A 15,588-nucleotide genomic window follows, 5' to 3' on the forward strand; every position below is an offset into this window, starting at 1 on the left:
GGCAAGAACATGCAGAGCAGGTGAGATCCGAGCAACAGACAACACAGGCTTTTATCCGGTCACAAAACCAAATGGAAGGGCAAAAATGTGGAAGACACGAATCAAATATTGAAAAATTCCCTTTTGTTCCTTTGAATTCGGACCAGAAATTTCCATTTCCACGTCACCTACGTTGATCCAATGTCCCCACCGAGTGACCTATTCAAACCTGAGATACCATTTTGTAACATCATGGGTTCCCTCACAAAACTGAATTGTCCAATCGCTTCTCCACGTCTTTGTATTAGTGCGACATGAGATCACCGAGACACGTCAACATTTAAAAGTGGGTCCTGCGGAGGTGGATAAAGTTACCGAGTCGCAATGAGACTAAATATTCACGCACACAGAGTCATCAAGAGTGACTTGTGCCTGCAATGCATCATATGGTTAAAGATATGACATTGGTAAATTGTAAAGTTGTAAAACCAAAGCCTTTCAAGCCAAATGTGTATCTGTGTGTGTCTGATTTGAGCGCTTCCTTTGAAATGTCTGTTTTTCACCAAATCAAGCAATTACCAATGTGAATTTAAAAATTCAGCGCAGACTGCAGCTGATCTGGCTCCAGTGGTCCTCGCGGACAACCAACACAGTTGGTTGATTCTAAAAAATGGACTTGCCTCTCTCGGACTGCGCACGGGAAGGATGAAATCATAACGGCGGGGAGGAAACTGTAGAGGCGACCCCTCAACAAGTGGGGTTCCCCAACCCATGAATCTGAAGCTCAACTGCATTATAGACGAATCCAAACATGAGACAGAATCATAAAGAAAGTAGAAGAGAAAAAAAAGGCAACACTGCTGGTTATCGTTCTCCTCGCTCGATTCCCTTTCCCTCTAGTTGCGGCTGGTGCTTGTGATTGTGACAGGAGACGGTAACGCTCCTCCTTACATCTCCCACTCGACCAGCCTAGCTCAGACTCCCCCAGCTCTCTGATCGACTCCCTCACTCATTCACTCACACACTCACTCTAGAACTCAGCAAACTCCTTGGCACATTTCTCATTGAAGGAAATGCGGATCTCTTCCTCCTCGTAGTCGTCAAAGTTGCTGGTGTCGCCTGGCCCCTTAAACTTGGGGACGAATGGAGCTTCCACCTGTTGATGGACAAAAAGAACAATTTGCCTTCATCTGCACATAAAACGAAAAACGGCACAAACGCAGAAAACTAGAGATACTTTTTTCTGGTAAATGGCAATCCAGTCTGTCGTCGAAAACCACTTGTGTCCCTTAATGTCATTGACGCCGTTCTTGAGGTTTCCATAGCGTTTAGTGAGATCCACCTGAGAATCAGACCAAAGCATTTCCTCCATTACGATTCAGTGAGGACACTTGGCAAAGAAACCCAAATGGAAAATGCTCATTTAAATAGCTGCACTGTTTTACCTGTAGCAGGTTCCTCAGGAGATCCTTCAGGTCGGAGCTGAAGTGAGACGGGAAACGCACCTAAGGCAGAAAACAAAGCTGCTTGCTAGTCTTGATCCGTCACTGTTTTTAGAGTTGACCAATATTCATTTTCACCTTCGAAAATGGTCTGCCTCACTTGCAAAATGTTAACTACAATGTGACATAAGGGATCAAAAGCGACAGTATATTCAAGGAAACGTCACTGAAATTGTTTTTGTTGTCACAAATGAAAGGGGTGGGGTTGCCCCGCCCCCCCCCAAAAAACATTAATTTAATATTTGTCATAACAGTCATGATTTGACAGCAGTGCATGATAAATATGATCTAGACAAAGCCCACTGCACCCAAGGAACTTGTATTTAATGGCGTTTTGCGGCAGAAGAGGGACCGCCCCGCTTAACCTGGTTAATATGAAAATGTTTACTTTGAAGTGAGTATCGTGTAAACACATAGACTCAAGCAAACTTGATGGAGTAATTGATAGAATAACAAATAAATAAAAATATTTGTTAATGATCGTCGTAAAATACATGCATGACATGCCTTAATGCAGAAAGTCATCAACCGCCCAAATTGAGTGAGTAACTAAACATGCACATTGTGGGTTTTCTCCGGGTACTCTGGTTTCCTCCCAGATTCCAAAAACTTGCATGGCAAGTTAATGGAGCACTCTAAACTGACCCTGAGTGTGATTGGGTGTGCCAATGGTTGCTCTATGTCTGTCCTGTGTCACGTCCCGGGGTTGCCAGCAGGGGGCGGGCTTTCTGCCCGCCGTTTACACACCTGTCACCCATTGCGGAGTAATTGCTCAGCCTTTATTTGGACGCTCTGGCAGTCTACTCACTGCCGGAGAATTCCACGCCGTGCCAAAATTTCTCTCGCCCAATTCCTACTTGCATTTATTCATTGCCTCTTAGCCTTGTGGCTGTTATTACGCGTCGTCGTTCCTCTTGTGAATGAAATTTATCTTCATTGTCTAATCTGACCCTCCTTGCTATCTTTTTCCGCAAGCGTTTTCTGTTGTCCTTTTATTTGATCCCTCGTCCCTATTTTGACCAGCGCTTTTTGTTATTCTCCCTGTCGGGTTATTTTGTGTTCATATTAAAGACTCCTTTTGTTCTTTGACAAACATCTTTCTGTGTCTGCTATTTCGGGGATCCTCTTCCTTATTTTGTTGTGCACGGAGCGATCATTCTATCGCTTCGGGCACAACGTGACATCCTGCAGTTGACTGGCAACAAGTTCAGGGTGTATCTCGCTTACTACCCAAAGACAGCCGGGATCAGCTCCATTACACCCTGTGACCCTTGTGAGGATAAGCGGATAAGAAAATGGATGGATGGATTTCGATAGCAATATACTAATGAAGCACTTTAATCATCAAAATAGAATGTATAAACATGTGTAATTACACACATATGTCTCAATGGGCATATGAGAGGATTGCAAAGGATACAATTCACACACACACACACACACACACAGCCATAAAACATAATGCCAGCTATGCATGTAAGTATCAGTAGCTGGTATCGGCTGCCTTCACGCGATCATGATACACTGAAATAAGGCCGGTATCGATACTAATAGCTGTGTCAGTACTCCTCCATGCCTGGCTTCAAGACAATATGAGCAATTTGACCCAGGACGCAACATTTACCTCGATAGATAATGCACGGATACATCACCATTGCCAAACACCCCTTACTTCTGCTTACCTTTTGGTTTTGACATGATAGTGGTCAACAGCCACCTCACTGATCATGTCATTGGCTGCGAAAGTCTTTGTGGGATGGTTTATGTTTATGTTTATGTTATGCATGCACCCCAATGTTTTGTAACAGTGGGACAAAAGTGCAGAAGAGCATGCTCACATTGTGTGAACTGAATGTACCTGCCTGTTGAATTTCACACGAGGGGTTGTCAGAGACTTTACACACAGATATTTGAATGATCAAAAGCAACATTTTCATTTTGTGTCCCTTCAAATTGTAATTATAAGCAAGGATCCTCGATCCCCCCAGCACTCAGCTACTTCTGCATTTAAATTTGTTGACAGCAAAATGAATCCAATCATTTAAAAATCTAACTCGGAATTGAAGGTCAAACTAAATATTTTGGTATATTTACTCAAAAAGAATTATCAGCATACTGTAAATTGCAGACAGGTGTGAAATTACATTTGTAGGTTATGATGAGATGATTAAACCAACAACTGCATTAAAATGTGCCCAGCAGCATTAATTACTCTTTTCGTGATTGAAGTCACCACATGAAAATGACCTGCATGCACCACTGCAGCTGAAAATATACCGAAGCACCCTTCTCCAAGGATTTGCTTCTTTTTTGCCTTTTGTCCAGTAAAACCAAATAAGACACAGTTTTAAAGGTGTCATTGTCAATACATCCTGTAAATGTCTGTGCAAAGACATATTTAGGTTCCTTGTGCTTCTGTCAGTTGTCTGTGGTGTATTTGAATGAATAACTGCTGTAAAACCGTCTCTTTTTTTTCCTCAAGAGATAAAACTGCAATTTTTAGTACACAGTTGTCAACGGACAGTGATGAATACATAACTGTCAGTCAGTGAGTGAATTGTACCTTCCCCGATACAATCTTCTCATAGATCTGAATGGGCTGGTCAGCAAAGAAAGGCGGGTACCCGGCTGCCATCTCGTAGACCAGTACGCCCAGCGCCCACCAGTCCACTGCCTTGTTATATCCCTAATTAGGAGGAGAGCATGGTCATGCGGCATCTCATAAACACGTTCAGTGCAGTCACGAAGCAGATTGCATCAGTAAAAGGAACTGCACAATTAAAATAAATAAATTATTATAGCTTTATATGCCACCATTTGAGTGACACAAGTACAACGTTTTGTGTCTTAATCTATTTAAACAGTTTATGACATTGATTGATAATAAAAGGTTGAATGTAACCTAAAGTACCAGCATTAGTTTATATAAAAAAAATGTAAAAAGAGGAAAACAGTGGCTCACCTTGCTAAGAATGATTTCAGGGGCCAGATATTCTGGAGTTCCACACAGTGTCCAGGTCCTGCCCTTTACACGTTTGGCAAAGCCAAAATCTGTCACCTATGAGGGGGGAAAAGACCAATGACTGAATTCTGAGTAAGTGTATCTATCTATCTATTAATTTTCACTGATGAGCTTCAAGCTGCCAATAGATTTACCCATAGTCTCGTCCCACCTGACCAATGAAATTACAGAACACGTCACAATGGACCAATAAAACTGTCCAAGTCTACCCTCAAACTGAATATTCCTTAGCCATTTGCGGGTGGAGTGCACATGTGTGAGGGAAGAGGGTGCCCGGGAGAGAAATGCAGATGTTTTTGTGTATAGCGATGCACAGCTGTGTACTGTAGGAAAAGAACAAAACAATCTTGACATGTGTTCAATAAGTAGAGGGAATGAGTGCCATAAATACAGCCATCTCGGCAGTGCTACGCCCGCCTCTTTGTTATATGGTTACCGACTTCCACCATCGCTGGCAACGGACCACAGGTGCTATCGGCGGAGGACAGCAATTCCGGCTCCCTGCGTCTCCCCAAGAGGTAACAAAGAGGCGATACTGCTGCATGACTCTATAAGATGGCCTGGGAATTTGCTTTGTGTAACAAGAGACTGAGAAAGGTTCTGGGACTGCATTCGTAATGGATGTGCCCTCTAGGGGCGCCAGTTTTACATTGTTCAACAGGGACCCAGAAAGTCTTAAAAGGCAGGATTGGGCAGGCTTGAGGAGTGACTGAATACATGTAGCAGTGTTACATATTCAAAACATGTACAGTAATCCCTCGTTTATCGCGATTAATGGGGACCAAAACCAACCGCGATTAAAAAAAGTCCGCAAACGGTCCGCAAGAAGCTGCAAAACAACAGCGAGTCACATAGAACAACATACTGTTTACAGTACTGTACTCCATGTATATGAAAAAAAAAATATATACAGTATATTTTTAAAAATGAATATGTTTGAAAAAATATGCGATGCACTGAAGCCGCGATAAAAGAACCGCAAAATAGCGAGGGATCACTGTAACTGCAACACCACAGGAAGTAAATAAAACAGAGCTAACTGAATGACTTTTTAAAAAGCTTCAAACAACGGAATCTCCAAAGTTACTCTTGTATTCCTTCATTAAATGTACCTGTATGTAGCCCTGTTGATCTATGAGAAGGTTTTCCGGTTTCAAATCTCTGTAGATCAGATCCAAAGCATGCAGGTACTCGAAGGTCAGAACAATTTGAGCAGCGTAGAACCGAGCATGAGGCTCACTGCAAACATAGGCAAACATGCGCATGAGTACAAATGTGTAGAACCACCATTGTCATGATGCCCCCCAAAAAATGATTCATGTCAACTACATACTAACCTAAATCTGCCAATTCTCCGTAGATGGGAGAACATCTCTCCACCTGGCACATACTCCATGACCATATAAAGGTTAGTGTTATCCTGTTGAGAAAGGAGAGTGAAAATTTTACTTTTTTTTATGTCATGATGATAAAGGGCCTAAAACTGCGGATAACCAACAACAGTTGTTTTCATATATTTTCATACACAGAACAGACTGGATTAATGTTCTTTCTCTGTAGCCTGCTACCACCAACTTTCTTCTTATGATATGGTGGTTTGGAAAGTTTTTTTTTAACCATACCTACAATGGAGGTCTTTTAAAGCTTTCTTTAAAAAAAAAAAAATCAACTTTCCAAAAGACTTGTCTTCCACTGTATGTTCTTTTCGTAATTTTAGAAATGTTTCTTTTATTTCTGTACTTTATTTTTAGATTTAGTTTTTCATCTGTTTGTTTAGAAATGCTTTTAAATGTTTTACTTCATTATGTAAAGCTCATTGAGTTGCCTTGCCTTGCTATTGGAAAAGCCCAACATTGTTCAAAAGCCCTGAACCACGTGAAAATACACTCCAGCAATAATGCGCAACAGGAAGCCAAATAAGACCTTTAGGGCGAGTTGGGATGACAAGACAATTATATAATATTTTCAATAACTATTTATATTTAAAACAACACAAATATATCGACAGTATATGTTTTGAAAAATCTGTGTAATAAATGAGGGAAGATAAATTGATGAGATTGACTCTTCCGTTATCGGGTTATTATGTTCATTGGGCTTGGCAGTATTGAACTATGACATTAACAATGCTATCAATTAAAATTCAGAAAGTATCATTTTAATGCTACCAAAATACTGTCCTTAGCTCCTATTTTCTACTTCTAAAAATTGCCACTAGAGTCCGCTCTCCTCAAAAAGCAGCTAAAATAAAATGGGATTGCAGTCGTCCTTTCTCAAAGAAATATGGCCCGCGGGTCGGTGTTATCTTTGGAATATACAAACCGGTTTGTTCCATATACCAACCACTTAATTCTGTGAAATGTCAAGGAGGTAGAAAAACCAGACACTGGGCAAGCCTGCTGTTAACAGGTTTATCCGAGGCACCAAAGTATTCAGTCGCGGGGCATTTAAGGTTCATCCAAACAGCTTAAATGGATAAAGCCTTAAGTGGAGAACAGCCAGCTGGGGACCAGGTACAGTGTCAAACAAGTCTGCTGTCAAGGTGTACCTCATGACATCAGCATTCAATCAGACACGATTTGGGAGAAACAATCAAAATCGTCTTACCTTGAACGAGTACTCTAACCGCACGAGAAAAGGAAAGTTGACGGCCTGAAGAATTCTCTTTTCGTTCAGAGTGTGCTCAATCTGCTTGAGTTTCACCACCTAAAATTAGGGGAAAGCGAGAATTGAAATGGCCTCATTTTTCAATTAGTTAATGAAAGTTATAATAACACATCTATCCCTAACATTTATCCCTGTCCTAATTGCCCTACGGGGATAAATAACGTTTTCTGAATCTGGAATACCACTGTGTTTCAAAAAGAGACATAAAAATATAAATCGTCGGGTTAATTACTAATGTGAAGATGCAGCTTTCCAAATACAAACTTTGAACTTCCAAGGTCGAATGCAATCAATCACCTCTGGAAAAATTTATTTGGATTTACCCCAATAAATCAATAAATCCATAAATAAATAAATAGGAAATACTGAAATTAAAAGAAAGAATCCATTCCAGATTTGATGAAGCTGAAATTGCATAGGAACTATTCTTAACTGTCACACTGATGTAAAACTGACTTAACTTGTGTTGTTAAGACATTCATCCATCCATTCCCTGTACCGCGTATCCTCACGATAGTTGCATGTATATTAACTCATTCACTCCCAAAGACGTTTTTACACGACTTTTCAGACTTGGTCTAGAATTGGTTGGTACTGATTGAATGGGTTAAACAAAAGTCAATAAAACACAAAGTCCTGACTTTAGTGACAGATGACAGAGTTTCACCGTGAAGGTGGTCAACATTACAAGTGCTTTTCATACATAAACACATACAGCATTTAACAGACTAAGCGGTATTGAAAATGAGTGGATGAATATCATAATCAGACTCCGATACATATGATACATCCATTCATGTACTTCCGCGATTTATCTAGGAAGACAGGAGAAGCAACTTCAGCAGAAAAGTTCAGATTTCCCTCTCCCAGCCGGCTCTTTTGAAGGAATTCAGAGACGTTCTCAGGGCAGCCATGTGACACGGCCTCTCCAGAATGTCATGGTTCTACCCCAGGGCCGTCTCCCGGTGCAGTGTGCCCGGAACACGCTCCAGGGAAGCGTTCAGGAGGCATCCTAAACAGCTGCCTGAGCCACCTGATGTAGTTACTCTTGATGCTGTTGCTCTAGTCTGAGCCACTCCCAACTGACCAAGCTTCTCACCCTATCTCTGTAAGACAGAACCAAGACATCCTGCAGAGGAAACACGTATCGGCTGCACATATCGGTGATCTTGTTATTTCGGTCTCAACCCTCAGCTTGTGACCATAGGTGAGGGTAGGAACGTAGATCAATCGGTAAATCCAGAGCTTTGACTTTCTGCTCAGCTCCTTTTTCACCAGCACAGCAGAAGCCGCATTGATCTCCTACTCCCATCTTCAACTTCACTTGCGAACAAGAATGCAAGGTCCTTGAACTCTTTCGTTTGGGGCTGGATCTCAATCCCGATTCCACCCTTTTTCTCTCTGAGGACCATGGCCTCAGATGCATTTTCACCCAGTCGCTTCACACTTGGCTGTGAGCAGACCCAGCAAGAGTTGAAAATCGCAGTTTGATAAAGCCAACAGAACTACATCATCTAGAAAAAGCAGCTCTTGCACTTTGCGTTCACAAAAGTTCTGAACAAAAACAGTGACAATGGCAGCCTTTGCGGTGTCCAACCCTAATTCGAAACGAATATGACTGCCAGCAATGCGGACCAAAGTCTCACACCGGTCGTTCAAGTGCCAAACAGCCCCTATCAGAGGAGCCAATCCCCCATACTCCTGGAGAACCCTCCACAGGACTCCGATTGGACACGGTCGAATGCCTTCTACAAGTTCACAAAAGTCGTGTCGACTAGTTGCACGACGTCCCATGTACCTCTAAGACCCTGCCGAGGGTGTAGAGCCGGTCCACTGTTCCACGGCCAGAATGAAAACCGACGCTCCTTCCGAATTTTAAATTCAACTTCATAATGGACCCTCCTGAATGGACCTTACAAGGGAAGCTGAGGAGTGTGAGCCCCTTTTAGTTGGAACACAGTCTTCTTAAAAAGGGGAACCACTATTTCGATCTGTCAATCCAGAGGCACTGTCCTTGATATCTACTCAAGGTGAGTCAACCAGGACAGCCCCACAATATCTGTGGGACCAGAATTTCCTCAAAGCCATTCGGAAATTGTTCTTCATTGCCTCAGGAAACTCCTCCCACCTCTCAGGTTTTACCACACCGGCAAACACTAATAAGGAATAAGCATACCGACACCTGCTTGGCGTCTTTCAACGGGGGTCAACTCCAGAGTGAAATAGAGTCCAGCACTCCTCAAGAGGACTCATAGCAGAGCCCAAGCTGTGTGTCAAGGCGAACCCGACTATATCTTGTCAAAATGTCTGGACCTTTCACAATTACACTCCAATGTTTCCTGTGAGCATCCAAACACATCGCCTCTTTCAAAATTGGCATTGTGGCAGAGAGTGCACCCTGACTTCTGGCCCGGACTGACCTTTTGCTTGTTGAGGATCTTCATAGCGTAATGCTGTCCCGTTTCTCTGTGCCTCACCAGCATAACGCGACCAAATGAGCCCGTGCCCAGAGTTTTCAACCTCTCAAACTGCTCCAGGCAAGCAGTGTTCTGAAATAACAAAAACACAAAGCGTCAGTTTGATTCGTTTTCTGTGACAACGGCATTTTAAGTGTGAGGGTTTCTCAGGAAACTTTCATTACATTGTCTATCTGATAAGAACTACACTTAAAGCATACTGTAACTTTTAGAAAATATGGATTACTGGCCTACCAAATGTGAACTATGTGTCATACCACAAGTACGGCACATGGTATAGCTGTTTTTTTATTTTGTTCAACTTTTTTAATACGCGAGAATGCTCTGAGAAATTGGTCGTGTGTTTTGTCGGCAGGGGTGGGGCAGGAGTGGCTCCTCACTTTGTAATGCAGAAAAGTGAAGACTCATTTTGGCATTTTGTTGGATTGGGCGGGTGTCAGAGATGTTCACTTGGACAGTTGAACAAACAGACTCAGGAAGAGATTGTCTTTTCTGCAGGCAGGAGGCGCAGTTTTATACGAAGCCATTCCGTGTGCGCTTACCAACTGACACCTGACCTCTGCAGCCTCTGCCGGCTTTTTATTGATCGTGTATGAAAATTTCAAATGATACATCAGAAAAACACTCCCTTCTTCATTTACATGTCAGGCCTCTCAGTACAGCGTGTTGTCAGAGGCCAAAACATCTCTCGGTACAAACAATGGATGGATACCTAGTTACTTCAATGGGTAGATTTTGCAAACTGAAGACATCTTATCATGCTGCCCTATCGAAGTTGAACCTTCCTGTCAACATTATCAGTTAATGAGGACTTGGCTTTATTCAGCTCAAGTTGGCCCTTTTTTCTGTGTGCTCCATTGTGTACAAGTTGTGAGAACATACCGTTCGAGGTCAATCAAGCATATACTGAAATGAATCCATTGAAACATGATAATATTAAGTTTGTGTTTGTGTTAGACAGCAGGAATTAGCAGGAATGCTCCAAGATGGGGCAATGGTGTGTTTTTGGTGCGGAATTAGCATTTTACCATGGCAAAAAGCTGAAAAAAAAGTTGATTGAGAATGATATGGCCCCTTTAATATTTAGGAAAATCAAACGTTATTTGTGTTCTTTAATTGCACACTGAGTAAAGCTGTGCATATTTTCATAACATGCTGAGATGTCCCTTTGAACCTTTTGTCCTAAACCTGCCTTGAACAATAAATGAAATATTTCAGCACTCTTCCCACATGTGGTTTATGTCTTGACCCTTATTTCTCACACGGTGGCCAAATTTTGTCTGAGCATTTCAAGAATAGAATTTTCACTTGAGAAGTGTTTTTTTAAAGATAGATGTGACAAAAAAGTCCTAAAAGATCTATCTTAGATTTCTTCTGATTATTTTTAAATTATTCATTTTTAAAAGGAATTATTATTTACATGTTTACAAATTACAAATTGAATAAAACATATCCAGATCCATGGCAGTTTTTCAAGAGTTTTCTCAATAGACTCATATCCATTGTTCTAAATATACAACTTATTAGAACTCAATGGATTTCACAAAAACAAGGATCACCATCGTGGTGCCCACGGGCACCAGGTAGCCCCCAAGGACCACATGAGTAGCCCACAGGTCTGTTCTAAAAATAGTTCATGCTTATGGTATTCGGGTTTTTTGTGTGTGTTGTAAATCCACGTAAAAATGGAAATTAGCTGTGAGTTGTGGTGACATTTTTTGGGGTGCTATTCTTTTTCAAAATCATATTTTCATCAGTGAAAATTTGGAAATGACAATATTAAAACAAAACAAAAAACTGTATACTTCTCGTATTGTGTGTATGGCCAAACTAGTTCGTGGAGTTGAGGAGTTTACCGCGGAAATAATTTAACATTTCAGAAGTGCGTATCAAACTGGTAGGCGTTTGTGGGACTCAGTACCCAATAAGTAGGTCTCCATTTCAAAAAGGTTGGTGACCCCGTTTATAATGGTGTCAAGATTTTTTTCTCCTCAATAATTGTGCTATTACATCAAGAATCTGAATTGAAACACAAGAAACATCCTGATTATTTGTCATTAAGATCTCAAATTCAACTTCCTAGTAGATTGCCACTTCCTTGTCTTATTTCTAGCCTATAGGTACCCATGAAACAATTACAAATTCACAGCTAGCATGGAAATTAATAATTTGGGACCTCATATCGCTCCTTGACTTCTTTTTTTGGTTCTTGATAGAGAAATGTAACATGTTTCGGCCTACCTCTCAAGTCCATCCATAAAATCCAGCTGGTTCAAAATGCCTCTGCTCGCATCATCACAAAAACATCTTCACAGCAGCACATCACCACCGTTCTCCAACAGCTCCACTGGCTCCGTGTCCAATACCGCATCAACTACAAACTGCTCCTATATACATATATGGCCATCCCCAACCTGGCCCCTCCCAACCTGTCCGACCTTCTCCAGGTGCTTACCTCCACTCGCTTCCTCAAATCCTCGTCCTCCCTCCGCCTGTCAGTGCCCCCTGCCTGCCTCAGCACTATGGGAGCCAGAGCTTTCAGTCGCGCTGTTCCTCAGCTCTTGAACAATCTACCCCCGGACCTCCAAAACTGTATACCTCTCTCCACTTTCAAGTCCTGTCTAAAAACACACCTGTTTAGGACTGCCTACTACACATAATTCTTCCATTTCCTCTGTTTTGTAATTTTATGTTCTGTTTTTATAAAATATTTCTCTTACTTATTTTTACATTTTATTTCCTTTGTTGTATAGTGTCCTTGGGTGGCATGAAAGGCGCTTTTAAATAAAATGTATTATTATTATTATTATGTTTTCCATTATTCTGAACAAAAGCAAAGGTTTAATAATATGACATTGAGCTACTTGATAAGATAGCATTGAACATGTTTAGATGAAATGGAAGTGAATAAACAAAGAGAACATCTTCCATCAGGACCTCTTGTACTTACTGTCTGGCGGTTTCACTCACCTGTTCAGGGCTCTCCCACTTCTTTAGGAAGTCCTCTTTGGCTTTAGCAAGGAACTCCTTAACTGTTGAAGACAACACCAGCAATGCTTGATTTATTTATTTCAAGAGGAAAAAAAATTAAAGCCACTGTCTTTTCTTCATATTAATATTATTCAAAGCATTAAAAAAATACTCAGATAAGGCAGTTTTAACCCATCAAAACAATTAACTGCTCAGTGATACGGTGAATGCTCTGGACAGCTCCCTACCCTCATATGAAAATCTTATTAATGGACGTTTAACCCACATAACAGTAGTGTTCGATTTCAACAATATTTACAATGAATTGGACATACAATTTATTTCATTCAACTGCAGAGTGGGGCCTTAGCCAAGCAAGCACCTAATAATGCAAAAAAGCCAGTCAACACCACATAGCTTTAGTTATCATTCTCAAACAAGTTGATCAACAGAATAATTTGGAAATCAAGATCACACATTGATTGTATTTTAGTGCACTTAAGATGTCAATATGCTGAGATCTTGTGTTGATTTGGGGAACAAAGTTGAAAATGTTACGTATTAAATCATGCTTGACTGAACAACAGACACATGCACTGTATGTGCATAGTCACTGGACACATGATTAGATACACCTACAAGATCAAATAAGTGTATTGTGGTAACACATCCGTTTTTACAAAGATGATAATCAGATTGACTTTTCTAGAGCGATACACAGTACATATAGAACAATGGTGTAAAATTGATTTCTGTCATACTTTTGGTTTTCCTCTGAAGGCCATGATGACTGAAACCCTCTCTCCTGGAGTACATATCACTCATGTTTACTAGTGTTGAGAAGCTACACCCTGGTCACCAGCCAACCACAGGGCACATGGAGACAAACAACCACTGAACAATTTAGAGTCTTTGAGTAACCTAGGAAACATGTTTTTGGAATGTGGGAGGAAGCCGGAGCACCAGGAGAAAACCAGAGGGCAGAGCTAAGTTTCAAAACAATAAAAATGTATAAACACCTCAACAAGTAGCCTCATTGAGGGACAGCTAGTTTAAAATGGTCATTCATAACAATTGTTTAAATATTACTCCATTTAATATAAAAAATGATTTGATGACAAAAAATGCTTTCAAAAACTCAGTAGTATTCAAAGTGATGACAAGAAACACATGAAGAAACACGTGGAGATACATGATTTGATTTTGCGGGCCACATAAAATGATTTGGCGGCCCACATCTGGCCCACGTGCATTGAGTTAGATACTACTATAGGGATGTTTACTCTTGTGGTTGCCACTTGAAGTGCTGTGCATCATACAGATCCGTTTGGGCTGATAGTTTCATTGCTTAGTTTGGCTTCACGAGAGGTACAAAACATTCAAAAGGGCTGATGTAATACAGTTGTACACCACTGAAAACACAAACCACGTAATCAGCATGTTACTTCCATAATGAATGGCTCGGATTGTAAAACTGGCAGTGTGCACTATATGGATTGCATGAACAGCCAAATCCGGCGTGGCTCTTAATAAATACATCGTAAGGCCTCTGACGCTCACATGAAGAGGATGGCGCCGGCCAGGTGATAAGTCAGGTGTGGAAGTGTACTGCTTTGCTGTACTCACCGCTTTCCATCTCGCTGCCCTTCCGAGCCGTGGGAGCGTTGCCCATGATGACAACTTGTCAACGGGCGATCTCGGGCTCCGCCAAGCAGGAGCAGGTCGATTAGTACTAGAGCGTATTTCCTAAATCCGAACAAGGTGTTGATCTTGAACAGGCTGTCCGCTGCTGATGCCGCGAGAGTGCAGGCAGCCGCTCGCTCACCCGGCCGATTCTAAGCGACAATCCCGGGTCGCCGAGAAGCCAGTATTCTCCTCTGCCTCCTTGCAGCCCCCTGCGAGCAAAGCCCCCCCTGGCTTCCCACCGTCAACACAGGCTCCCCAAAAACATAAATAAATTAATAATTGGAAATGACATTAAAAAACAGCGATGAGATAACGGGGATGCGGTGTTGTCAGTCGAAAGCTTCAGCGCTAGCAACCTGAGGCTTTTTAAAATCTACTGTCCACCAATATCGACGTGAATTCGCCCAAATCAACATTGGCCCCCAGTAGCCCCGGAGATGAGCTGGATGACGGAACTACAGTCCAGTGAATGTCCCGCCCACTCAAGTGAATCCGACTTGATTGACAGATAAGTCTCGGATCTCATTGGCCAACAATCTACGGCGACGTCAGACTCCGCGCTGTAATTGGTCATTCTAACGACGGCATCACACCGCCCTACTAAACGAAGGTGGGGTAGTGGGTGGAATGGGGGTAACGTCACCGATATTTTCCTCTGCCGCTGACCTGGCGTGTCAGCACCGTGACAATGTTTGTGATAGCCGTTTGACTGCTGATTGTATCGAGGTTTCAAATCACTCCAAATACAGACACGAGCTTCAGACTCCTCCATCACCCCCCACCACCTCTCTTACCGCCGCTAAGCGACTCATACACGTTTCACCGAGTGACGTCAACCAATAGCTATTTTTAGAAATGTTGGTCAGAATGGAACGCACGCGCGGCGCGGTCTGGCCATCTTGGCAGGACGCGGCATGGTAGACGGACGCGGGAGGGAGATACAACTCGAGAGCGCAGCTTTTCTGCACTAACAACCAAAGATCAAAATGGAAGCATATCATCATCGACTCTTCCCCATAGGCCTACTCGGGTTCTTCCCATTGGGCGAACGTGCACAAAATCTGAAACTCAATATTATATTTAATTATATTTAACGAGAAAACAAGAAAAACACTATACCCCTGTGGGTTGTCTAACTTTTTTTTCTGCAAATATTTGTATTTGAAAATTTTTATCTCATTTTATGGAATCAAAAGAAAAGTCTCATTTTACTCAATGAAACACAAACTACCTGCAGCTATGAATCACTAAATCAGAGAAACTGATCATTTGGGATTGGTCTCTT

General features: G+C 41.8%; 1 protein-coding gene across 1 annotated transcript; it reads right to left on the reverse strand.

Annotated features, from left to right (window-relative positions):
- Positions 1-508: 508 nt before the first annotated feature.
- prkacab (protein kinase, cAMP-dependent, catalytic, alpha, genome duplicate b) lies at positions 509-14,779 on the reverse strand. Its single transcript, XM_052085025.1, has 11 exons — positions 14,244-14,779; positions 12,618-12,679; positions 9,591-9,719; positions 7,111-7,209; positions 5,841-5,923; positions 5,616-5,742; positions 4,444-4,539; positions 4,045-4,167; positions 1,425-1,484; positions 1,217-1,321; positions 509-1,135 (listed from the first exon to the last, which is right to left on the reverse strand). The coding sequence occupies exons 1-11, from the start codon at positions 14,287-14,289 to the stop codon at positions 1,010-1,012; spliced, it is 1,056 nt and encodes a 351-aa protein (XP_051940985.1). The 5' UTR covers positions 14,290-14,779; the 3' UTR covers positions 509-1,009.
- Positions 14,780-15,588: the final 809 nt, after the last annotated feature.

Source organism: Hippocampus zosterae, chromosome 13, assembly GCF_025434085.1.
Source record: "Hippocampus zosterae strain Florida chromosome 13, ASM2543408v3, whole genome shotgun sequence".
Lineage (NCBI taxonomy): Eukaryota > Metazoa > Chordata > Actinopteri > Syngnathiformes > Syngnathidae > Hippocampus > Hippocampus zosterae.